Source organism: Carya illinoinensis, chromosome 15 (genome assembly GCF_018687715.1).
Source record: "Carya illinoinensis cultivar Pawnee chromosome 15, C.illinoinensisPawnee_v1, whole genome shotgun sequence".
NCBI lineage: Eukaryota > Viridiplantae > Streptophyta > Magnoliopsida > Fagales > Juglandaceae > Carya > Carya illinoinensis.
Window position 1 is genome coordinate 28,455,780 of NC_056766.1, and position 24,410 is coordinate 28,480,189.

The window sequence follows — 24,410 nt, forward strand, 5'->3', positions numbered from 1 at the left end:
TGATTTTTCTTGGTACCCAAGTTCTTTGGGTCATTTATTTATTATTATTAGAAGAAACAAGATTTTTAACCCTTCATTCTCTCTTCTCTAAGCATTGAGCCAACTCTTTTTCATTTTGAGAGATATAGTTTAGGCTGTATTATTCTTATTTCACTCATTAAGGAGTGTTTTCTGATAACCTACACACTATCAACTCTTGTATCAGTAAAATAGTGTGTATAACCCTTGTGCGTGTAGAAAATGTTCTACATAGGAAATAGTTGAATCACCACGTGTAAGGTGATTACAAGTGTAGAGAGTATTCTACACGGATCTTTTGTAACGATGTTGTTCAAAGGTGTAATAGGTTTCTATCTCCACCTGAATGAGGTTGAATAGTGAATATGGGGATCCTCAAGAGGTAGCTTGAGGCGAGAACGTAGGCAGTGGGGCCGAACCTCGTTAACATACTGAATTTGCTTCTCTCTTAACCTTACTCTTTATATTTATTGATATTTCGTATTTTGTTTATATTTTATATTATATATTTGATTTATAATTGTTATTTTTTTTATACAATTCAATTCATCTCTCTTCTTGTGTTAGTCATCTGAGCAACAAAGACCATCACTTAGGGCAAGGAGTTGGACTTGCATGTATTTATCCAAGGTTGGGAGGATGCTATTGATTAGAGAATCCCGTCGATTAAGGTCATCCTCTTTGTTATTTAGTCACTTTGGCCTTTTTTTTCATTCTTCTTGAAAATATGACTAACCTTATAGAACAAACATCGAGAACCTATTTATGAAGGATAAGGTGTTTAGCAATAAAGGTGCCAAAATGGCTTTAGAGGATGTCAATTTATCTAAAACTGAGGGCAACCTCCGATTGATGATATTGATGAGTTAGAGTCAATATGCAATGCTAACACATTTTTGACATGTTTACTCTAATGATTATCAATCTATTTCATTTTTGGAGATAGAGAAAGGTCCTTAAATTTAGGAGTTTAGCTTGTAATGAAATCAAGCATATTATGGGTTGTTAGGGGGATTTTTTCCTAGGCCCAAAGGGCCCATGGAGCCAAAGCCCAATACCCAAAGCCCACATCTGCCAGGCCTACCAACAACCGTGCCAGGGGCTCTCGACTCATTTGAGCTGGGTACAAGGTTTCGGGTTAGAAGATGGGTAGTTACTCTAGGAGAGCAGGAACCTATCCTGACGAAAGAGGAAGGGGAACACGCCATCTCGACGAGACTGAACCCTAAAGCAAACATAGAAGATCACGCCGTATTAAACACACTCACTTGAGGATTATGCCACATTAATGGCATTACTTAGAGGGCCACACCGCATTAAATGAAGTTTGGCGGAAGGGACTCCAGAAGGATATCCCTCCACCCAACCGTAGCGCATGGCTGTTTGCCCTTCGAGGCAAGGTATAAAAAGGATCTCATGCATTAACTGCGGGGACCAACTACGCACCCATAAAAAACTTTCTAGTTTATATTATTGCTTTCTCGCATCATCCAAAAGAATATTACTCTCTTCTTTGTGTTACCAGGCTAGCCAGGTCAAAGACCTGGACTACTAAAAGCCCGACCCATAAACGTACGAAACACGATAACAACATGGGTGACGACATGTCTATGTTTATTTAGTGGGACAAATGGCATCTCTCAAAAGTTGTATACCATTGATTCAAAAACAAGAAGCTACAAAAATTGGAGTTAGGCACTATTGCTTAGTAAAGGAAATTGTGGAGGGTTTTAACATTGAGAAATGATACTTGTAGTCGTGAGTGTGTAAGCGCTGCACAATCACTTTAAAAAAAGTAAATAAATACGGAACCTGCATGAAAATAAAATTAATTTTTTAATAGTGGGTTACTCTTTTTCAAGGCGACCGCAAGATACTTGTACATTTTATAACTGTATGTGACATTATTCCTTCATAGAAATGATACTTTTAAGTTTAAAAAAATTTGCCGCAAATGATGATATGTAACATGTGTGCAAAAAACTATCGGAGTCAAGCCAAGTAATTTCAAGTTTAACTATTGTAGGAGGATGGTATAAAGCACTTTCGACAGCCAATAGAAGATTCTGTATCAAGTAGGCTCTTCAATCGATCCAAAATAGTGGGCACTAGGTTTATTGACACAAGTAGGTTTTGGTTTGGTGGCATGACACCCCAACATATTTCTATCCATTTGCTTACTTTATGGGGGTTGGGAGACTAGCCACATGAGATAAGGGTGAGAATGTTTGAGAATTATCTAAAATATTTAATGCATCTTCTGCAAGGCAAATGTTTAATATGTGAACCGTCTTTTATTTTCATACCGTTATGCCTAGAGAAGTACTTAGAGTCCAATGGTTGATCGGTAATGTTAACGGTAGACCCTTAACAAGCATAACTTGCTTTAGCGGTTTCTAGTCATGCATTAGACCATTAAAGTAATAGAGAGATGTGTGTTATCCCCAATTGAGTTCTCTTTTAATACTTGAGTTCTCTTTTAATGCTTATTGCTACTACTTTTTGGACAAATTTTGCTAGATTTGATTGGTTTTTTAGTTTTCAATGATAGGTTTTAGGCTGTTGTGGCGTTTGTAATTGTATGTAAAATGGCTATTTGGTTTTAGGCTCTAGGGTACATAGAGGTCGTGGTTAGTTGGCAGCGCCTAATGAATATTCAGGAGATCATAAGTTTTCTGTCTGTGCTGGATCGAACCTCTCTTGCTATCTTCTCTCAATTTTCTTACACTTTCCTCTCAAACAAACACTCCATTCAAGCATCCGAAGTGATGCTATACAATCTTAGCTTTCTAGAGAAGGTATTAGAAGACTTAAATTGGCAACCTTTGATGTTTAGATTACTAAATTCTTCAAGAAAATGAGGTTTGAGTTAAGTTTGATGATGAAATTGAGACGGAAAATTAATTGGGTCTTTCTGTTCACCCTCATGCTTAGGGGTATTGATCTAATTTGATAAATAATGCATTTTTGTGAAGATTAAATCATTTTTTAAAGTTAATCATATTTTTTTGTTATTAGATTTAGGGGCTTCAAAGGATTAACAAAGTGGAGAGACAATTTCTTAAAAAAAAAAAAAAAAAAGTGTAGAGACAATTTGTATAGCTTTTCGGCTAAGAGTATTGCTCAACTTTACACACCAGTTAGTAACCAAACTGAACTCCAGACTAGTCAGTCTCAGTCTCATAAATTATAGATCGAAAAAATTCAGTCCGGTTCCGAAGTCTATAATTTTAGACCGGATCAAACTCTTATATATATTTTAAAAATAGTTTTAATAATTTAATATATTATTTTTATATAGTAATTATATAAGTTAATGATTTAATTTTCATTTAATTTATTATTATTGATCATATAAAATATTTTTTAATGAATTAGTTATGTAATCCATATTAATAATTCACTTAATTTTAATTTAATAATTTAAATAATTTTTTTATTAATTTATTTGAAAAAAATAAAAAATAATTAGGTCAGATAGAACAGACTGGTCCCTATGATGTTCGGTTCAATCTATCACCCCTCAGACCAGACCGGACCGATTTACTCCCTTACCAATTTGCACACAAAATATAATAAAAAATTCAATTTTTTCAAATCTCAAAATAAAAATAATATTAAAAAATAATATATAAACAATATTTTATCTAACTTTTATCTCAATTTATCTAATCTCAACTTACTATCAAACATCCCCTTAAAGAAAATGGTTAAAAGTAAGAACAAAATGCAAATTATATAACGTAAGGGATTTAACCATAAATAATAAAAGTTCTAAGGAAAACAACCATATATATTATTTTTAAATAAAACTGATTTTCATTAATGACAGAAGACATTACATCAAATCACCGAACACAATAGATTGAATATATTGAGAAAGTTTTTCCACAACATATTTATTTTCTTCAATATCAAAACCTAACATAGCCAATCTATGGGCTGTCATATTAGCAATTCTATTAGTACGCACTACGTACAGACTAGGGGTGAGTTCGGTCCGGTCCGGGGAGGTTTTGTGGACCGGACTGGACCTATTCGGTCCAGGGTTTTCCAACCCTGGACCGGACCGAACTCCATCAGGACCGGTCCGGTCCGGTCCTATCCGATCCGGTCCGGTCGGTCCAAGGTTGAATTTTTTTTTTTTTTTTTTTTTTTTTTTATCTAATGACATTTTTTTAATATTTATATAATTATATTGTAATATATTTAATATATACATATAGTATTATATATATATATATTAGTAATATGCTAATACTATTAGTCTATTAGTAATAATACTATAACTAATAAATATATGTAATAATAACTATACTATAACTAATAACTATATGTAATAATAGTAATAGTGATAACTATATATTTATATAATATGCTAATATTTAATGACATTTTTTTAATATTTATGTAATTATATTGTAATATATTTAATATATATACATATAGTATACTATTATATATATTAGTAATATGCTAATACTATTATATAAATAATATATATAAATAATTTTTATTTATTTTTATTTCTATTCGGTTCGGGGTGAAAAACTCCCGGACCGGGACCGGACCGAATCTTTTCGGTCCATTAAAAATGGGACCGGACCGGACCGGATTCGGTCCGGTCCAAACAGTGCCGGTCCGGTCGGTTTTGCCGGTCCGGACGGGCCGATGCTCACCCCTAGTACAGACCATGAATTAAGAGCTGCTAAGACACTTAAAGCATTTGCAATCAGTAAACTTCCTAGACTGAGATCTGTAGTAGCTTTGTTAGCCATTGAGGCCACCTGCAATGCATCTCCTTTGAGAATCACATTTGTCCAATCCATTTCTTTGCAAAAAATAGCAGCCAAAAGGAAATCATATGCCTCAACAGAAAAAGCATATTCAATCGCTGATCTGGGAGCCTATAGAGTCCCAATGACCTGCCTTTGAAATCTCTAGCAATCACTATCCTTCCCACAACCATATGTTAAATGGGAGAATCGGTAGTTAATGAAAATAGTAAAAACCAAAGTTTGAACTCTACAATAGCTCTCTCTCTACGGAAAGGTGAGGTGTTTTCTCTCTAAGGTTCTTGTATCTTAGAGGCTTCCTCTTGGACTCAGTCCGAAGAGTTCATCCTTTTTCGAGAATCTGGCCTTAGTGGTAGTTTTTCCCAAGACTTCACACGGTTTAGTTCATAATACTAGCCCGAGGTTCATGGCAGAGGAGTTAACAAATCTATATGAGGGACTTTGTCTCACGGAAGCAGAGAAACAAGAAGTACTAATCCCTCAAGAGGAGATATTACTATCCGAAGAGAAAAGCAAGAGATGTCTGGCAGCGTTGGTGATCGCCGAGAAGGAAGTTAACAAAGGGGCATTCCGAGCTACAATGAGCAAAGCTTGGCAAGTAACAGGGCGGGTCTCGTTCAAAGATCTTGGGCAAAACAAATATCTAGTAGAATTCCATACTGCTTTAGAAAAGACCAGGGTCCTCCAGTGTCGCCCGTGGACCTTTGACAGGTTCCTAGTCAACTTACAAGACTGTGAAGGCTGCTTAACACCAAAAGACTTATCTTTCTCAAAGGAGATCTTCTGGATTCAACTCCATGACCTACCATTTGCAGGGATGAACAAATCGACGGGTGAGAAACTAGGAGCAACCGTTGGTGACGTGCTTGCAGTGGATGTAGACGCAGGGGGATTATCATGGGGAAGATATCTTAGGGTGAAAGTACAAGTCAATATAACCAAAGCTCTGGCAAGAGGAAGCTTCATCAACACAGGTTCTAAATGGTTCTGGATCCCCTTTAGATACGAGAGATTACCATTATTTTGCTTTCATTGTGGGGTCATTAAGCATCTTGGTCCCTCATGTCCAAACACAATGCTTGAAGGTAAGCACCAGGAAGGTGAAGGAATGCAGTATGGTCAATGGTTACGAGCTAGCCCCCCAAAGAGAAGCCACCAAAATTTTTCAAAACAGAAAGACGAACATGCAAACTCAGCAGATTGGCACCAAAATAAAAGTGACTCTAGTAACCTCGACGGGGACGAGCTAGTGCATGATGCTAGACGAAATAGTCCTGTAAGGTCCAATCACAGTGACAGAGCTGGATCAGACACCTACATCTCCCAGAGCCCATGCTTCAGGAAGGGCAACCTGTATGTTAATGCAGAAAGGCATGGGCAGTCTGACCAGGTATCTTCAAACCCCCTTATCCCCCATGCTTCTCCTGCCACTCACACTGTAGATCCAACAGAGTCTCGGGCTTATACCCCAGCTGTATCACCCTGCATAGTTCTGGACTCGGTAGGGCCTGATAGCCCAGTAAGACAGGACACTACTCTCAGCCTACCTTCTCAGAATTCTCCCCTCAAAGCCCCGAAAACTGGCCCACCTAAATCAGGGCCCACCTGGAAGAGAAGGGCCAAAGGTTTAGGCCTCCCAGCCCAACATGTAGAGTGGGATACTCCTATGAGGGACTTGGTTAAAACAAGACAGAAAAGGAAATGTGCTAATGTTCAGTCGAGTCCCATTTTGACAAGGAAAAGGTTTAAGCAAGCTTGTATGGCAGAGGCTGCTAAGCAGCCCTGCCATTCCCCATGAAACACCTGGCATGGAACTGCCGAGGGCTTGGGAACCCTCGGACAGTTCGAGAACTTCACCTCATGGTGAAGGAGAAGAGCCCGGATGTCATCTTTTTGAGTGAGACCAAATGTAATAGAACAAGGATGGAGGGGATCAGAAACAAACTGAATTTTGATCACAGTTTCATAGTGGACTGTGTTGGCAGGAGTGGTGGCATAGCATTTTTGTGGAAGAAAGAGGTGGAGGCAGAACTGATTTCGTACTCAAACCATCATATTTCCTTAACTGTATTTCCTGAGAATTTGGAGAGGAGTATTCTTTTAACCGGCTTCTATGGACATCCAGTAGCTGCAAAAAGAAAAGAGAGCTGGAATCTTATTAGACTTATACACTCTAATATCCAATGCCCATGGCTGTGTTTGGGAGATTTCAATGAAATTCTCCTTCAAGAGGAACAATTTGGCTCTCATGCCAGACCATTTCACCAAATGGAGGCATTCAGATCAGTGGTTAATGACTGTGGTATGCAAGACCTGGGATACAATGGGGACTGCTTTACCTGGAGTAATAGAAGAGAAGGGTCAGACTTTACTAAAGCCAGACTGGATAGAGCCTTTGTCAATAAGGGTTGGAGGGATCTCAAGCTCATTAATTCAGTGTTAATCCTACCAGCTCAGTGCTCAGACCATAATCCCATTTTTGTTGCCTGCTCAAGCTCTACTGTTGCTAAAATTCCTAGACCTCGAATATTCAGGTATGAAGCAGCATGGGGTAAGAAGGAGGAATGTGGACTCTTAGTTAAACAAGCCTGGCTTCAAAGTTGTCATCTCAGTCCTAAGCTAAAAGCCTCTCGAGAAGGGCTTATAAACTGTAGAGAGAAGCTTAAGGCTTGGGGCAGGAAAGTAATTCAAGATCATAAGAAAGTACTCACAGGCAAAAGAGAGTATCTCAGAAGACTGCAGGAAGCTAACATAGGACAGAACAATGAACAGATTCAGCAAGCTCAAACAGAGATTGACAAACTGTTAGAGAGTGAAGAGTTGAAATGGAGACAAAGAGCAAAACAAAGATGGCTTCGAGAAGGGGATAGGAACACTAAATTCTTTCATCAGTGTGCTTCTCACAGGAGATTGGTCAACACTATCAAGCAAGTTGCTAATGAGAATGGAGTTACTGTTAATAACCAGAAGGAAGTAGGTTTGGCTTTTCAAGACTTTTATAGAAACCTTTTCTCTACTTCTGATCCTCAAGGAAGTGATGCTTTGCTTCATTCCTTCCAGGCCCGTGTCACTAGGGAAATGAATAGAACTTTAACCAGTCCATATTCCACAGAGGAAATCCAAAGAGCTATTCTTGACATGAACCCGATGGGATCTCCTGGGCCAGATGGCTTTCCAGCCCTATTCTATCATCAACACTGGCCAGTAGTTGGAAAAGAAGTCTCTGAGGCAGTCCTGGAATTACTGAACACAGGAAAGGGTTTCAAGGATATTAACAGCACCTTTATATCCTTAATACCAAAGAAGAAAGTCCCTAAATCTGTCACAGACTATAGGCCTATAAGCCTTTGCAATGTCTTCTATAAGATCATTGCCAAAGTGTTAGCTAACAGATTAAAAGTCATTTTACCAAATGTCATATCTCCAAACTAGAGTGCTTTTGTGGCAGGAAGATTAATCTCGGATAATATTGTGGTGGCTTATGAACTCTTGCACTCAATGAAGAACAGGCTCAAAGGCAGACAAAATGGTTACATGGCACTCAACCTTGACATGAGTAAGGCATACGATAGAGTAGAATGGAGTTTCCTGCAATCAGCATTATTGAAGATGGGCTTTGACAGTAGCTGGGTGGAACTGGTGATGGAATGTGTATCTACAGTGAGCTACTCGATCTTGGTGAATGGCATCCCACAGCCAACCTTCCAACCAACTAGGGGAATTCGACAGGGGGACCCTCTCTCTCCCTATCTATTCATTATTTGCTCAGAAATGCTAACTCACTGCCTGAACCAGGCAGAATCACAAGGGGCAATATCTGGGATACCAGTGGCACGAGGAGCCATGAGAGTTACTCACTTGTTTTTGCAGATGACAGCCTAGTGTTTTGTAAATCTAACCCTGAGGAATGGACTAGACTACAACATACTCTATCTTCTTTTGAGCTGGCTTTTGGACAGCGCCTCAATTTTGAGAAGTCCTCCATCTATTTCAGTAGCAACACCAAACCAGACACTCAATTCTCCATTTTAGAGCTAGCAGGCATCAAAGCAACTGGAGCTTTCGACAAGTACTTGGGTCTACCATCTTATGTTGGTAGAAATAAGCAAAAAGCCTTCAGCTCCATACTTGATCAAGTGAAAAGGAAGATGTCAAACTGGAAGGTAAACATGCTATCTAAAGGTGGCAAGGAAATACTACTGAAGTCAGTTTTACAGGCCATCCCAACGTATAGCATGGGTATATTTCTCCTGCTAAAAGCTATTTTGAGAAGACTTAACCAGCTCTTACAGTCTTTCTGGTGGGGCCAAAAGGAAAACAGATCCAAGATTCACTGGATCAGCTGGAAGGACATGGGAAAACAGAAGAGCAAGGGAGGACTGGGCTTTAGGGACTTTGAGCAATTCAATTTGGCCTTGCTAGCAAAGCAAGGGTGGAGGCTCCTACAAGCTCAAACCTCCCTTGCTGCATAGGTCCTTAAAGCTAAGTATTATCCTACCTCGAGTTTCCTCTCAGTCAGGAAGAGAGCTTCAGATTCCTATGTATGGAAAAGCCTCCTTGCAGCCAGACATGTCCTCGAAGAAGGCCTACTGTGGAGAGTAGGCAACGGTAAACATATTAGGATTTGGTCTGACAAGTGGGTGCCAAGGCCATCCTCCTATATGATACAATCCCCTGTGAGTATACTAAATAAGGAGGCTTCAGTTGACCAACTAATCAACCCTCAGACCATGCAGTGGAACCTTGGCCTAATCCACTCAATTTTTTCAGAAGAGGAGGCAAACCTTATCTGTAAAATGCCTATAAGCCCCTGCAGGAGCCAAGATGTCCTATCTTGGAGGTGCTCAAGTAATGGTAAGTTCTCTGTAAAAAGTGCTTACCACCTGCAGAGCTCTATGAGAGAGTATGTTAAGGGGCAACCTTCCAATAGCAACACGGTTTCTAAGGTATGGGACAGGCTGTGGAGCATCGGGGTTCCTAATGGCACCAAATCTCTCATGTGGAGAGCAGATAAGGAATCTCTTCCTACTAATCTCAACCTGCTAAAGAGGAAGGTGGTGACATCTCCCTTATGCCCCATTTGCCTTACTGAGGAGGAAACAGTTTCCCATGCTCTTTGGTCATGCAAGTCAGCTCAGGATGTGTGGTATTTGGGCTCGAGACAGTTACAGAAGATGAGTAGCACTGCTGAGACCTTCAAAGAGCTTCTGGAATCCATGCTTGAGAAACTTCCCCCAGAAGTTTTGAGTGAGGTGGCTGTTACAGTCAAGCTCCTGTGGAAGCAAAGAAACAGCCTAGTGTTTGAGGATTTGTTCTCTTCACCTGCAAACCTCTCTAAAAGGATCCAAGCAGAACTGTCTATTATTAAATCAGGAGCTGAGCAAGGTGATGTCAAGCAACCAAGGCAGGTACTGAGTCCACAATCGTGGACACCTCCCCCTCTAAGAATGCTCAAAGCAAATTGGGATGCTGCTATGGATAAGATCAACTCAAGGGTGGGGATTGGGGTAGTCATTAGAGACTCCAAAGGTCTGACGATAGCTACTCTGTGGGCATGCAAAGACATGCACCCGGATCCTATTCTCGGTGAGGCAGTGGCTGCTCTCCGAGCAACATCTCTCTGTGCTGACCTGGGGCTAACTCACATTGTGTTGGAAGGTGATTCGATGGGAGTAGTAGGGGCTGTGCAGCAGGCAGAAGAAAGTTGGTCTTCGGTTGGCCTTATGGTTAGAGACATAAGGCTTATCCTCTCCAACTTCATAAGCTGGTCTATTAGGCATGTACCAAGGAGAGACAATGGCGTTGCTCATGGCCTGGCCAAGCACGCCCTGTCTCATCCAAGTGAATGTATTTTGCTGGGGGACTATCCCCCATGTATTCAAAACTTATTTCCTTGAATGATAACAGGTTCTTCCTTTCAAAAAAAAAAAAAAAAAACTCTACAATAGGATGTAATTGAGAAGAGTAATACTACATACAGTCATAGAATATGCAAACGCAACGTAATCATTTTGAAAAAGAGTGGGGTACACGATTAAAAAGTTAGTTTTTTTTTTTCATGTAAGTCCCGTATTTATTCACTTTTTTCAAATAGACTATGACGCTTGTATAATTATGACTATAAATATTATTTTTCAATTAAAAATTAAGTAGGAATACTGTCGCAACCTCTAGAACGAGTAAAGTTGACGTACGTGGATAACCTACGGTCAAGAAGGTTGTTTCTCTCGCCGGAGAATAATAAAGTTTGGGACGTTGCAAACCTTTAGTATTATATATTCTAAATATCCAAAAAAAGCTAATTGTTATTTGGGATTAGAAAGTTACTAAATAAAATTGAAAATAATTTCTAAAAATGAAAGGTTTGGATATTTCATTGATGAAAATCATTCATAGTAGATGAATTTCGATGCGCGTCAAAACACCATAAAAGCTATTTAAAATCGTTTCTATTGTAAAGTGAAGTTGAAATAAGATGAATCGAGATAAAAGTTAAAAGTCAAATAAAATATTATTAATTTTTTTTTAAACATTATTATTATTTTAATATTTGAAAAAGTTAAATTTTTGTTAGATTTTGTATACACATTTAAAAAAATTGTAATGATTAGATGAGATGAAATGAATTAATATTAACTCTGAATTCAAACGAGACTTTCAACAAATAGATTGATGATTCTTTTGGATGTTGAAATGGATTAGATCAAATAAATTCAAACAAAAACACTTTTCAATTTTATAACTTCAACTTTTTCAATTAATCAGAACCTAATCATTACAATTTTTTTAAACTTTGAAATAAAATGAAAAAAAAAAATTAAGAATTTTCAAATTTTAAAATAAAATAATATCAAAAAATTATATTCTAATAATATTTTAATTTTATAATATTTTTAATCAATTTTTTTTCTCTTTTATTTTTCACAATTTTATAAAATATCTTTAACTCAAATCATTTGACTATTAATTATAAATTATTTTATTACCATTCATAAATTTTTTAAGCATCCAATCGATGTCTGAATTAATTTAGAAAACAAGAAGTGAATTGTGGGAGCGGAAAAGACAACAAAATGTCAAAAACTCAAAATTATTAAAGAAAAATACTATTTATCATTTTCATTACATATATTAATATATAATTTATTATTTTTGTGATTATATTTAAATACATATATTTATTCATTAATATGCATATTTAAATAAAAGAAAAAAAATTATAAATCATGTGTTAAGGTGTTATATTAGAAATGGTAAGTAGATTTTCTATTTTATAAAAATAAGAAGAAATTCAAAAACATAATTATTTATGTTAAAAGTTCTGTTTAGATAATAAAAACATTTTATTTAATTTTATTTTATTATTATAATTTTTTAAATTTTTATATAAAATATAATAAATATTTTTTTTTTAATTTTAAAACATTAATAATATTTAAAAATAATATTTTAATAATATTTTTTTTTAACATTTTGCAACTCTATCAAAATCTATCCAATACAATTGTTCCAAGTTTCGAGCAGTCTCCAGCACCTTCCGCTCAACATTGACTTCCACTCTCACTACATTTCCTAAAATGATCATCCGAACTTTCTCCAACATTCTTCTTTAGACAAAACTGAGTGGCAAAGATTCTACCCAGCTCCAGAAGCTTCATGAAGCTACTCTCCCCATTCTCTTCAATCCAATATATATACTAGTACACCTAGATTCATCAACAACCCAGAACCATTAGCAAACAAGCAAGAAAAATCTAGATCTCTTTCTCAATAATTACATTCAGATTCAGATTCAATTTCTGTTCCTATCCAACAGCTAAAGATGTCCCTGATTCAATCCCTCTTTGATCAGCGAAGCTTTTCGGATCCTTTCCGCGGATTCTTCCTCGAAAACTCAGACAATATGTTAGGATCTGGGAACACCCAAATGGACTGGAAGGAAACCCCTCACGCACATATCTTTGAGATTGATCTTCCGGGCCTTACAAAAGAGGACGTGAAGCTCGAAGTGCATGAAGACAGAGTGATTCGTATAAGTGCGGAGAGGAAAGATGTTCAGGAAGAGGACGATAAGACCTTTTACAAGTGGCACTGCAAAGAGAGATATAGCGGCAGCTTTGCGAGAGAGTTCCGTTTGCCAGAGAATGCAAAGGTTGATGAGATTAAGGCTTCGATGAAAGATGGGGTGCTTGTTGTAACTGTGCCTAAAAACGAGACCAAAAATAAGGATAAAAAGCATCATAAGGCGGTCGAGATTTCTGGAGACGAAGGAAATCCTCCAAAAGGACTTTCTCGTTTTGTTTGCTGCAAAGCTTGATGATTTGGTGTGTGATAATCTGTTTTCTTTTTCCTTTTCCGGGTTACGGTTTATTAAGTTCTGTTTGTGTTAAAATTGTATATTTTTCTACCAAAAGTGAGATTATGAAGTGTATACATATGATCAAAGTTGTTAATGAAGAGCGATTTGAGATGAGAATAAATTTATTTTGATATAATAATAATTATGTTAATAGAAAATAACTTTGTAATTTTAGATAAATCTTGCATATTTAAAAAAAATGAAAAAAAAATATAAAATTTATATATAAAATTAATATTTTAATAATATATATATTTTTAAAAAAAATTAAGACTATATTTATCATTTATATATATATATCGATCGCAACTCCAAAATGGATAAGATTTTACCTCTTTAAGCCTCCAAACTGTCATTCTTTTTACAAATAATTATTGATAAGGCACCAAAAGATTTTGGTGAACATGTCCTCCAGTAAGGCACTGATAGACTTTGCATAAGCTCATTCCCTGGGCAACGTATCCTCGCAGGAGCTACTGCCAACAATAAAAAAAAGAAAAGAAAAGAAAAACTAAAGACTTTCCTGAGACCATCACTAATAGGAAAAGAAGACCTCATCAAGAAGGAAGATCATCGCAAATATGTCATAAACAATAGAACTTTATTAAAGTGGGGCATGATCGTACATATGACAATGCTCTGGCCATAACTTTGATTAAGATGATCATAATCGCACATAAGACGATAATTCAAAATTTTAGCGTGCACATCATGGTAACTGGGCTCTTCCTGGTGAGTGTTGGGGTTGAGTGGAGATATAGAGATGGATTAGATGGAGAGAAAGTAATAGCGGAGTCGATCTTCAAACGATAGTCTATGTTTATTGGTGCAGTCGATCTTTAAAGGTATTTATTAAGATGGAGTATAAGAAATGTATCATAAATTCTAAAACTTCAGTCCACCAAATAAGCTTTCAAATATCACAAAAGAAGTTCTCTTTCTTGGCCACATTCACACCACAAAAATATATTTATATATAAAACGGAGTAGGAAGTAGGTTTCCTGAACATTCATTAGAGTGGAATGTGGAGCGTACATTGAGCGAATAATCTGTCTAAAAATTTTCGAGATAGGATCGAGTTAAAGTTTGCTTGAATTAGAGTCGAGTCACAATCAAGTATTTAGAATATCATTTTAAATAGGAAATTAAGTCACTATTCTAACAAATCTCTATTTTAGCTTGAATTCTATCAAGCCTAAATAAAATGAATTCTATCGAATCGAATTTTATCATTTGTGAACAAAGATATCAAAGATGATTATCAAAGACCGACAAACAAATCGCTCCACAAATTTCAAATAGAACACAAGGTTTATCTTTGAAGAAGTCAATTTCCACTCAAAAATCTTCAATTGCATAAATGACTAAATCAAAGGCTTGGTCTTAATGAAGAATCTCAATCTCTTTACATAAAGACAAACACACTACGATATAGATTGCTTATTTGAACAACGGCTTCTAAATATATATGAAGGTTAACAATAAATATTCTCTACTACAAAAAAAGCACCACAAAGTTAGATGAGCATATTCCGAATGTAGCCAAACTGCCTCCTCTATCTCCACAATGAAATTATACATTTGCTCTCAATGTGTGCCAATGCTAAAATCTAAATCATGCTCATTTCTAATAGCATGATCTAGAGTACTATATGTACTCGATTGTAAAGGTTTCCTAGCAACTTCACCTTATTGTTATAACCCTATTCTTATTCGCTATGGAAGATAGCAAACACTGTGAAAAAATAACAGTTCATCCAATAGCAATTTGTGTTGACCACTTCACCCAAATCAACAAATCCAAAAGCATACTATGGGCTCTCTTGAAGAGTTTGATTCATCCATTTCGTTACCACATTTCTGTAGACTAGATCCGACTATACATTCTAACAAACACTCAACCTTCTCGTCCGTAGATCAATAGCTTTCTCTAGTACTTGAATGCATCAAACACGTCACTCACTACTTCAGAAAACAAGTTCAGTCTTTTCTCAAAATAGTCTTTAAACAACATGAGTACAAATAGGACACCACATTGTACAATATGTACTTTGAAGATTAGAATAAATAAATTGCAGTAAACCTGATTTTCCAATGCTTCACAAGAATACAGTGCCAACACAAAATTCAAACTTTCTTGTCTTCTAATCACAGAAAGCAAAAAACTAGCTACTCAGAAATGACCATACTCGTTCACCCTATGACCCAATCACATGTGCTATAAACGAGTAACATTTGAATCTAGACCATCTAAAGATGTAGTTGCACCAATCACTATCTCACCAAGAAGAAAATAAAAACCATATATTTTATTCCCTATCATTACCACCGAAGAGCCATTGTAGACTTGAATGAATCTACCTTCAACTAAATACTGATAGCCAAATGAGTCAAGAATACTCAAAGATATAAGATTTTTCTTCAAAGACAGATATGCCAAAAGTTAGACAAAGTTCTGATGGTTCCATCATACATCTTAATCTTAACTGAATTGATCCTAACAATATCACAAGTTATATCATTCCCAACTAAAACGGAATCATTGTTGACTGATTCATAGGTAGTGAACCAATCTCTCATGTGACACATATGGAACGTACAAGTTGAATTTATGATCCACTTGTCACCAAAATAGCCACTAGAGCCACTGACTGTTAGGACACTATTAGAGTTGATAGTATTCTCAACAACACTAGCAATATTAGAGGAATTTGCTTCCTCATTTTTTAATCTAGGACACTCATTCTTGTAATGACCAAACTTGTGAAAATAATGATATTTAACATTTTTCTTGTTAAATATAGAGTTGCCATTGGAATTACTCCCACTATGATCCGAACCTCTTCCACCATATCTACCATCAGAGGAATATTTCACAAACAAGCCAACGACTTGATTATCTATGTCTTGTACACCAAATTTTGTTCTCAACTCCTTAGAATTCATAGTAGAGTTTACATTTGCTAGGGAGATGGTATCTTTATTGTACAACATTGAGTTCACAAAGTTATTAAAAGACATAGGCAACAAACACAACAAACTTAAAGCTTGATCTTCCTCTTCAAGTTTAATATCAATATTCTTTAGATCCATAGTGATTTTGTTAAATTCATTTACATGATTGGACAAAGTAGTACCTTCCTTCATTCAGAGAGTGTACAACCGTTGCTTCAAATATAAATGGTTGGTGACTAACTTCTTCAAATACAAATTCTCCAATTTCCTCTAAAGACCCAAGGCGATCTCTTTTTCAGCCACTACATGCAAAACTTTATCTGAAAGAGATAACAAAATCACACTATGTGCTTTCTCTTCCTCTTCCTTTGTTGATGTAGAAGGTTCGTCCAACACCTTATCCTCCAAGACTTTTGCCAAATTGGAGGAGAAAGAGACTCTTTGAGCTCCTTCAACCCCACAACGAGAGCTCCAAAGAGAGTATCTTCTCCAAAAAATGGGTCTTCAACCTCCATTGTACATTGAGTAATGAGAGACTATAAAATGCTCATATTATAGTAGATTTGTCCTCCAAACAACCCATAGACATAAGCATTGTGTCAAACCATGTAAATTTATGTCTCAATCTCTACTTATATTTCTTGTATTTATTTTTTATTCACTGTTATGGATGTACGTATAGATACTGTACAATTGCTCTAGACTGTTACTAGTGGCTTTGGACCTTTCCTCAAAATCTATTACTTGAATGTTTTGTTTACTTTGATGCCACAAGTTTGAAAAGTTTTTGTGAAATCGTTACTTGTCCCAAAATGTAAAGCAAATAGAAAGAAGTAGATTTAATCATTTATAATTATTTTAATATTCCTCGATCTTCACGTGAGGGCTAAACTCCTCCTCAATAAGTGGGCCTAACAGGTGGAATATTTAATTAAATGTGTGAAGTGCAGAGTCAGGATTTGAACTTAAAACTTCTACTCTGATACCATGTTAAATCACTACATTTTTCAAAAGTTTAAATTGATAGAAAAATGTAGATTTAGATTTAATCACTTATAATTGTTTTAACACTTTTGACACTGCATATTACGTAAGTCTTCAGAGGAATTAAGGTTGGATTGATAACAACAGATCATCAAGAACTCAATTTAGATAAAAGAACATTTGTTCCTTCTGTTGAAGCAATGGCATCTCAACTCTCTCTTTGAGCACCAATTTTTAGTGTCTATGACAAATTAAAGCTTGGAGATGTCCAAGTTCTTACTAGGAATGAAGGCGAAGTTTGAGTGAGCTGCAATTATGTGGGATGAGATACAAAATTCTCATCTCATCTTATTTTATCATTACAATTTTTTCAAATTCCCACACAAAATATAATAAACAATTTAATTTTTCTAAATCTCAATTCAATTTTTTCAATTTCAAAAATAATAATAATATTTTAAACTTTCATTTAAAACTAAAAACTCTCATCTCACTGTCCAAACCTACCATTAATCATCGTTGAGATCTCATATATTCTAACTTTTCCTAAATGTGAGTTTGAAGGTATTGGATGTTGTAAATTTGCCAAATATGTCAAAATAATAGACTATAGTGCAACAAATTTGGCTGCAAATCCATTCATCCACTTGTTGGATGTTAACAAACTGTCTCCTTTCACGCTCTCCTCCCTGCCTATGGAACAAGAACTTGAACCTTTTTTCCATTGCCTTCTTATTTAAACTCTTTTTATAAATTTTTTGATTGCACTAGTGTTTTGTACAGGATCCTCCACCCCTTCTCTTGTATTCCAAAGCTTTGATTTAATGCAACCATAAAAAAATAGGACCACTTGTATTTCCATCAAGGTTTTTTTTTTTTTTTATTTTATAAATCAAAGTTGAACTTCCTAAGAATTATAAAAATGAAATTTCACAATTATATGAGTATACATAAATGCCTTGTATTAATGCCAAAAAATCTCACAACAGACCGAAAAGGGAAGAAAGAGTCATTCCCGGCCCGCTATAGAGATTAGAGCCTCGATCGGTGTGGTCTCGAGCTCCCGATAGTGGTTTGAAGCAACTGTGAGGCATTTGTATGTACATCCATAGTAATGAATAAAAAGCAAATGTAGGAAAAATAAAGAAATTGAGATACACAGATCTACGTAATTCGGCATAATGCCTATATGCGTGGATGTTTGGGGAGGAAAAATTCACTATAACATGAGTATTTTACAATCTCTCATTTCTCACTATACAATGAAAGTCAGATCTCTATTTGCTAGAAGAGATATTATCGCTTGAGCTCTCGTCGCGAGATAAAGAAGCTGAAGAAGTCCCTTTCTCGCCTGGTCTGATTCGTTTTTATCCCTTACCTTGGGTATGATGAGGAATGACAGCCTTTTTTCTTGCTTGTCTGACCACCTCTCTTTTCTTCACTTTTTCCTCTTCCTTTTTATGGTCGCCTTCCCTTTCTTCCTTCAAAATTTCTTTTCCCTTGTCCTCTCTCTATTCCTTCTCTTTTCTCCACTTTTTCCTCTTCCTTTCTGAGGTCGCCTTCCCTTTCTTTCTTCTAAACTTTCTTTTCCCTTGTCCTCTCTCTATCCCTTCTCTCTCTCTCTCTCTCTCTCTCTCTCTCTCTCTCTCTCTCTCTCTCTCTCTCTCTCTCTCTCCCCCTTTATCTTTTAGTGGTGCCCTTTGATGGGTTGTGCCTAGTTTATCTGGCCTGAGATACTCTATCTTCCTTTAGTTGTTTATCTATGTTTTAATAAGTCCACACTCTCTTTAGAGAAGGAAAAAAATAAAACCATTTATTTTTTCAGATGGTGATAAATTAAAGGACCCCAATGTACTAAGTTTTAGACCAATCATAATCCTGTTCCTAAGTAATTATATATAAGGGATCAAGTGTAATTTTAAACCCACATGTAAGATCGATGGACTAACCAAGTCATAGTTAAAATCTTTTAATTCATGGTGAGAAGTGTAGAAAGTTGAGTACTTTGGTATCAATATTGCATGTGAACAGGTAAGTCCGTTAGTAATTAGCACTTGGATACATTAATTCTTCTTGTGTTATATAAATGTCTACATTAATTTATATAATATTCTATTTATGGGACTATGATTCTTTTTAAATCAACTTGCGTTAAAATTGATATCGCATACAAAAGGACCGCCAACAAAACAACCAAAACATGCATTTGCTATAGTGGACTGGTGAATGGACTACTTTTGAGGCATTCCCGGGAATCATCCACAGCAGAAAGAGGCGAGCTGGCATTTGAATATTATTGCATTGAAATGGTCCTTGGAGAATATTTTTAACTCCTTTGGATAAGAGATTGAGGAAAACCCAGCTTCTAATAATAAAAAAAAAAGGGGACAAAACTAATCAATTTTATAGAGGTTAGGGAGAGATCGACTCCTTAGGTTGGGAGAAATTAATGGATTAATCAAACTACCTTGCATTGTGGAGGGCGGAACATCTTAGGTAGTGACTGGGTTGCAGAGAGTCCGGATGTGTGGTAATGGTGGACGGGTGTAATGGATCGAACTCTCTACATCATACAAAACGAGAAAAAATGAGAGAGAGATCAGAGAGAGAGAGAGAGAGAGTTAAATGACATATCTACATTAAGAAAAATGCTATAAACTAAACTCGCATCTAATTCTTATTCCACTGTAGTAATGTTGCTTTTATCATCAATCTCATTTTTTTGAAAAAGAAAGGAGTTGACATAATGATTTATAGGTAGTGCCATAGCTACACAGTATAATGAGAGTACAATGGAAGTTTAATATAGAGTGTAACATTTGCATTGAGAAGTGAGAGGGGAGAAGGAAGGGAGAAGAAGGGATCGACAAACATCAAGCAATGAAATGCTTTAAATGGACACTATACAGAGTCTCTATAAACCACGCCCTCGATCTCTATAAACCTATCAACTTTCAATCCAAAGAAAGTGTTGATTTAAGTGGGGGAAGTAGCTGTAGCTCCTTCCTCCATTTGTCGTCTCCTCGTCTTTAACCTCACGTATCATAGAAGTTATTAATATAGACTTTTTCAGAGTTTTTACTTGTTTTTTTTTCTCTTTTAAGATAGAATATGGTTGATCTATTGCCTTCCAATCAACTCTGAGCAACACAAGCGCCGTACCACGAGCTTCCTAGGCTGCCGTTCTACAAGATACAAGAAGCAGCCTTGCAAAATGGTGGTTGAGGGTACTTCATGTGCTGCCCAAAGTAGTCATTGGCCTTCCTTGCCCCCCATGATCAAAGCTCCGAACGCCACATGCATTGCTCCAGCAGGTTCCTGGGCCTCGGATCTTCAAGATCTTATTGTCGATCATTTGCTCAAATATGTGTGCTTCTCGGATGGTCGCAAGATTGTGGAGGAGTTGACCCTGAAACCTTACTGCTTTCCCTATAACCCAAAATCAAAATACACCATATCTTCTATCCAAGGTTGTGGTGCGGAAACCGAGGCTTTCTTCAACCACAACAACATATTCAGAAGAGAAATGATAAAACAACAACTACTTTACAATGTTTGTATAAAATAATATTTTTTAAAATATTTATTTTAATTTTGATTTTGATTAAATGGATTTGAATTTAAAAAAATATTATTTTATTAATAAGTTGTAAATAAAGTGCAATTCGGTTGTCAGTCTATCATTGCCCTATTCAGAACGACAATCTCTCACGACTGGGCCAGGTGGAGACCTTAGGTAGACCTCTTCGATCGATGACTGCTAGGAAAATCTAGCTTCATGATTAGTCATCTATTGGACTATATTGCAGGAAAAAATATAGTTTCAATTATAATTATGCACTAATCTATACACCAATATGATATGATTGATCAAAAAGTAAATTTTATTAAAAATAGTGTTAATTTAAATTTTAAATATAAATAAATCAGTATTGATACACAAATTAGTGCACGACTGTACTTGTATATAACAAAACTTATATTACAATCTATTAGTCTAAGAGAGTATGGAATCTAGACTACTCTATTAATCCCAACTTTAACTCTTCATCTTTTCTTTTTAATTCTTTTTACTATTTACTTAGCATTTGGTATGAAAACTTTGGGGGTATTGTCGGAGTTCTCAACCTCCACTTTTTATTTATTTATTTTTTTGGAGTTCTCAACCTCCACTTTTTATTTATTTATTTATTTATTTTTTTGGAGTTATCAACCTCCACCTACTGTATTTTGGATTATTATAATAAAATTATTAGTTTATAAAACATATTTTTTTTATATATCTGCCCATTAAAAAAAGAAGTAAAGATAGAGCAATAATTTTTTTTATGCAGAGGCTCGAGATTTTTGAGTTGTTTTTTCCGTCAGCAAAGGATAATAACAAGACTGATATCAAATTCGAAAAATTTATAGCTTGAGTTGTTTTTGTTTAGACTAATCCTACGTAAAGTTATGAAATATACAAATGTCATTTAATCAGTTTAAAAAAAATAAAGTGTAGTTTATTATTAAAAAATTATTATTATTTTCATATAAATTTTATATTTATTCATTTTTTCTAAATGATTATATGATATTTTTATATTTATTATTATAATTATTATTTATCTTTTTTAAAAATGTGCACATTATTATTATTATTTAAAAAAATAATTTAAAATTTGATTTTATAAACACGTAATTTGCCGACAGATAAGGGCTAATTATACAACGCATGCACTGCAAGAAGAAAATGATACCTTTTATTGTGAAGAAACCCGACCCCTCCCCCACAACCACAAAACATCAAAGAAACGTAGTATTAATTTCCCAATACACCGTTAAAGAAGGAAGAGAGCTTTTTCTCTCTTTGATCGGTAGCTAGCGTTTGTGAGTCTCTCTCTCTCTTTCTCTCCCTCTGCAATATAACATCAAGAAAACAAGAAGAGAAGAGTATCAAAATCATATTAGAACATGGCACGCAAGGCAGTGTTGATAGGATGCAATTACCCAGGAACCAAAGCAGCGCTCAAAGGTTGCATAAACGATGTGAAGAGGATGTATCAGTGCCTCGTAGATCGATTTGGGTTTGCAGAAGAAGACATCACAGTCTTGATCGACACGGACGATTCCTACACTCAGCCAACTGGGCGGAATATCCGCAGAGCTCTGTCGGATCTGGTGCGATCGGCGGAGCCCGGAGACTTTCTCTTTGTTCATTACAGTGGCCACGGCACCCGCCTTCCGGCCGAGACCGGTGAAGATGATGATACTGGATACGATGAGTGCATTGTTCCTTCTGATATGAATCTCATCACTGGTCATTCTTTCTTCTTTATTTATTTATTTATTATTTTTTTTTTTTTTCTGTTGGCTTTTTCTATTAATATTTCTGATCCCTATCTATGCCTGGTCGTAGGAATAACATTATTTTTTCTGGAAAATCTTTCTAGGGAATATTCCCAAGTGATGTGGGGATTCAAGGAAAAAAAATTCTTTTTCTACAAAATATTTCTCGGGTGTATTCCAGGCCAGGTGATGCTTAGGTTTTCTATGGGGAAAAAAAAAATCTTCCTTAAATCTCAGGATGATGTGCTTTTTTTTCTCCTCCCATGTATCTCTAATACGATTTCTTTTCTTCGTTCTTGATAGAATGACTATGAGAAACAAATGGAAGAGGCATGATGATCTACTTTTGCAAAGCTTCTTGACAGTATCATTTTACTGATCGAATCTCATGTTTTTTTAAGAATATAATGTATTTTGGGTGTAAACAGATGATGATTTCAGGGAGATTGTAGACAGCGTTCCTGAAGGTTGCAGCCTAACCATTGTGTCCGATTCGTGCCACAGTGGTGGCCTAATTGACGAGACCAAGGAGCAGATCGGAGAAAGTACAAATCGTCACGAAAACAGCTCAGGTTCTTCCGGTTTTGGCTTTAAAAGCTTTTTGAAACAGACGGTGGAAGGTGCTTTCGAGTCTCGCGGAATTAGCATACCCCATCGCCGTCATCACGAGGAGGAAACTGAAGCCGACAGAGATGTTCAGATTGCATATGGTGAGCACGGCTATGTTAAGGGCAGAGAGCTGCCCCTTTCGACTCTCATCGACATACTCAAGCAGAAAACTGGTAAGGAGGACATTGATGTCGGGAAGCTGAGGCCAACACTTTTCGATGTGTTTGGTGAAGATGCAAGCCCTAAGGTGAAGAAGTTCATGAAGGTGATCATGAACAAACTTCAGCAAGGTGAAGGAGAAAGTGGAGAAGGAAGTGGGTTGTTGGGGATGGTTGGAAGTCTGGCTCAAGAGTTTCTCAAACAGAAGCTAGAGAATAACGATGAAGGGTATGCAAAACCAGCCATGGAGACACACGTAGAGAGCAAGCAAGAGGTCTATGCCGGATCAACCAAGCGTGCCCTTCCGGATAACGGAATCCTTATTAGCGGCTGCCAGACTGACCAAACATCTGCTGATGCCACCCCATCAGGCAATGCTGCTGCAGCATATGGAGCTCTCAGCAATGCTATTCAGACTATCCTCTCCGAGACAGATGGTACAGTGAGTAATCAGGAGCTTGTTTTGAGGGCTCGAGAGGTGCTGAAGAGCCAGGGATTCACTCAGCGACCCGGCCTCTATTGCAGTGATCATCATGTTGATGCACCTTTTTGCGTGCCAAGCTAAAAGCACCTTAGCCATTTTGAGAATAAATAACGATATGGGGTTTTGATGTGGTTTGTGTCTGATGTTGAGATGTGTGTGTGTGAGAGTGTGTGAATTCATTGTACTGGTTTGCTTTTGGGATTTGGTGAACGAAGAAGCTTTATCAAAAAGGATTTTTCTATTTCATGTGTTGTCTGATGAATGTGCATGTAACCAATACAAATTAGTTTAACAAAAACTATAATCAATACAGCCTAGTAACCTATTGTCTTTTCACATTTCGTGAAAATGTGGATAATATACAAAATTATATTCCAAAAAATTGAAGCCCGGACGGAAAAATCAAAATGAATCTGTGCACGTACAGTGCTGTATGGTGCAGAGAATTCCTCTTTTTTCTCCCCCCTCATAACCCTCTTTCTGTTCTCCAGTGTGAGGTGGCTCTTTCAAACAAAATATATTCACGCTTCGAAACTGTTGCATCCTGACAGGAGAGAAATAGACACAAAAAGACATCCCTTCGAGCAAAAACCGACACCTTTGCATGAGAGATAACGGGTGCAGGCGATTATCTCTTTGAGCAAAAAACTCAATCGTCAATATCTTGAACCCATGCTAAATCTGCAAGCATTGTGTAAGTCAGACTCATTAGTTTCT

At 36.4% G+C, this 24,410-nt stretch overlaps 4 protein-coding genes across 4 annotated transcripts in view; 3 read left to right on the forward strand and 1 right to left on the reverse strand.

Moving 5' to 3' along the window:
- Nucleotides 1-8,312: 8,312 nt before the first annotated feature.
- On the forward strand, nucleotides 8,313-9,286 carry LOC122296777. The gene is made up of 2 exons (XM_043106568.1): nucleotides 8,313-8,499; nucleotides 8,610-9,286. Exons 1-2 carry the CDS (start codon nucleotides 8,313-8,315, stop codon nucleotides 9,284-9,286), a joined length of 864 nt encoding a protein of 287 aa, XP_042962502.1.
- Nucleotides 9,287-12,343: 3,057 nt separating this feature from the next.
- LOC122297380 (17.6 kDa class I heat shock protein-like) lies at nucleotides 12,344-13,294 on the forward strand. Its single transcript, XM_043107417.1, has one exon. The coding sequence runs from the start codon at nucleotides 12,637-12,639 to the stop codon at nucleotides 13,129-13,131; it is 495 nt and encodes a 164-aa protein (XP_042963351.1). The 5' UTR covers nucleotides 12,344-12,636; the 3' UTR covers nucleotides 13,132-13,294.
- Nucleotides 13,295-21,882: 8,588 nt separating this feature from the next.
- LOC122297382 (metacaspase-5) lies at nucleotides 21,883-23,934 on the forward strand. Its single transcript, XM_043107420.1, has 2 exons — nucleotides 21,883-22,412; nucleotides 22,870-23,934. Exons 1-2 carry the CDS (start codon nucleotides 22,067-22,069, stop codon nucleotides 23,772-23,774), a joined length of 1,251 nt encoding a protein of 416 aa, XP_042963354.1. The 5' UTR covers nucleotides 21,883-22,066; the 3' UTR covers nucleotides 23,775-23,934.
- The window catches only part of LOC122297381 (protein FORGETTER 1), a 37,802-nt gene continuing 37,304 nt past the window's right edge, over nucleotides 23,913-24,410 (reverse strand). Inside the window, exon 32 of the mRNA XM_043107419.1 lies at nucleotides 23,913-24,374. Within this exon, the coding sequence (XP_042963353.1) occupies nucleotides 24,343-24,374 (32 nt within the window). The 3' untranslated portion in view covers nucleotides 23,913-24,342. The remainder of the gene's footprint in view (nucleotides 24,375-24,410) is intronic.

Coding starts and splice junctions, on each gene's coding strand:
- LOC122296777 (XM_043106568.1), top strand. CDS start 8,313: ATGAAGAACAGGCTCAAAGGCAGACAAAATGGTTACATGGCACTCAAC. Junction 8,500..8,609: donor CTACTCGATCTTGGTGAATG/GCATCCCACAGC, acceptor TGCCTGAACCAG/GCAGAATCACAAGGGGCAAT.
- LOC122297380 (XM_043107417.1), top strand. CDS start 12,637: ATGTCCCTGATTCAATCCCTCTTTGATCAGCGAAGCTTTTCGGATCCT.
- LOC122297382 (XM_043107420.1), top strand. CDS start 22,067: ATGGCACGCAAGGCAGTGTTGATAGGATGCAATTACCCAGGAACCAAA. Junction 22,413..22,869: donor TGATATGAATCTCATCACTG/GTCATTCTTTCT, acceptor GGGTGTAAACAG/ATGATGATTTCAGGGAGATT.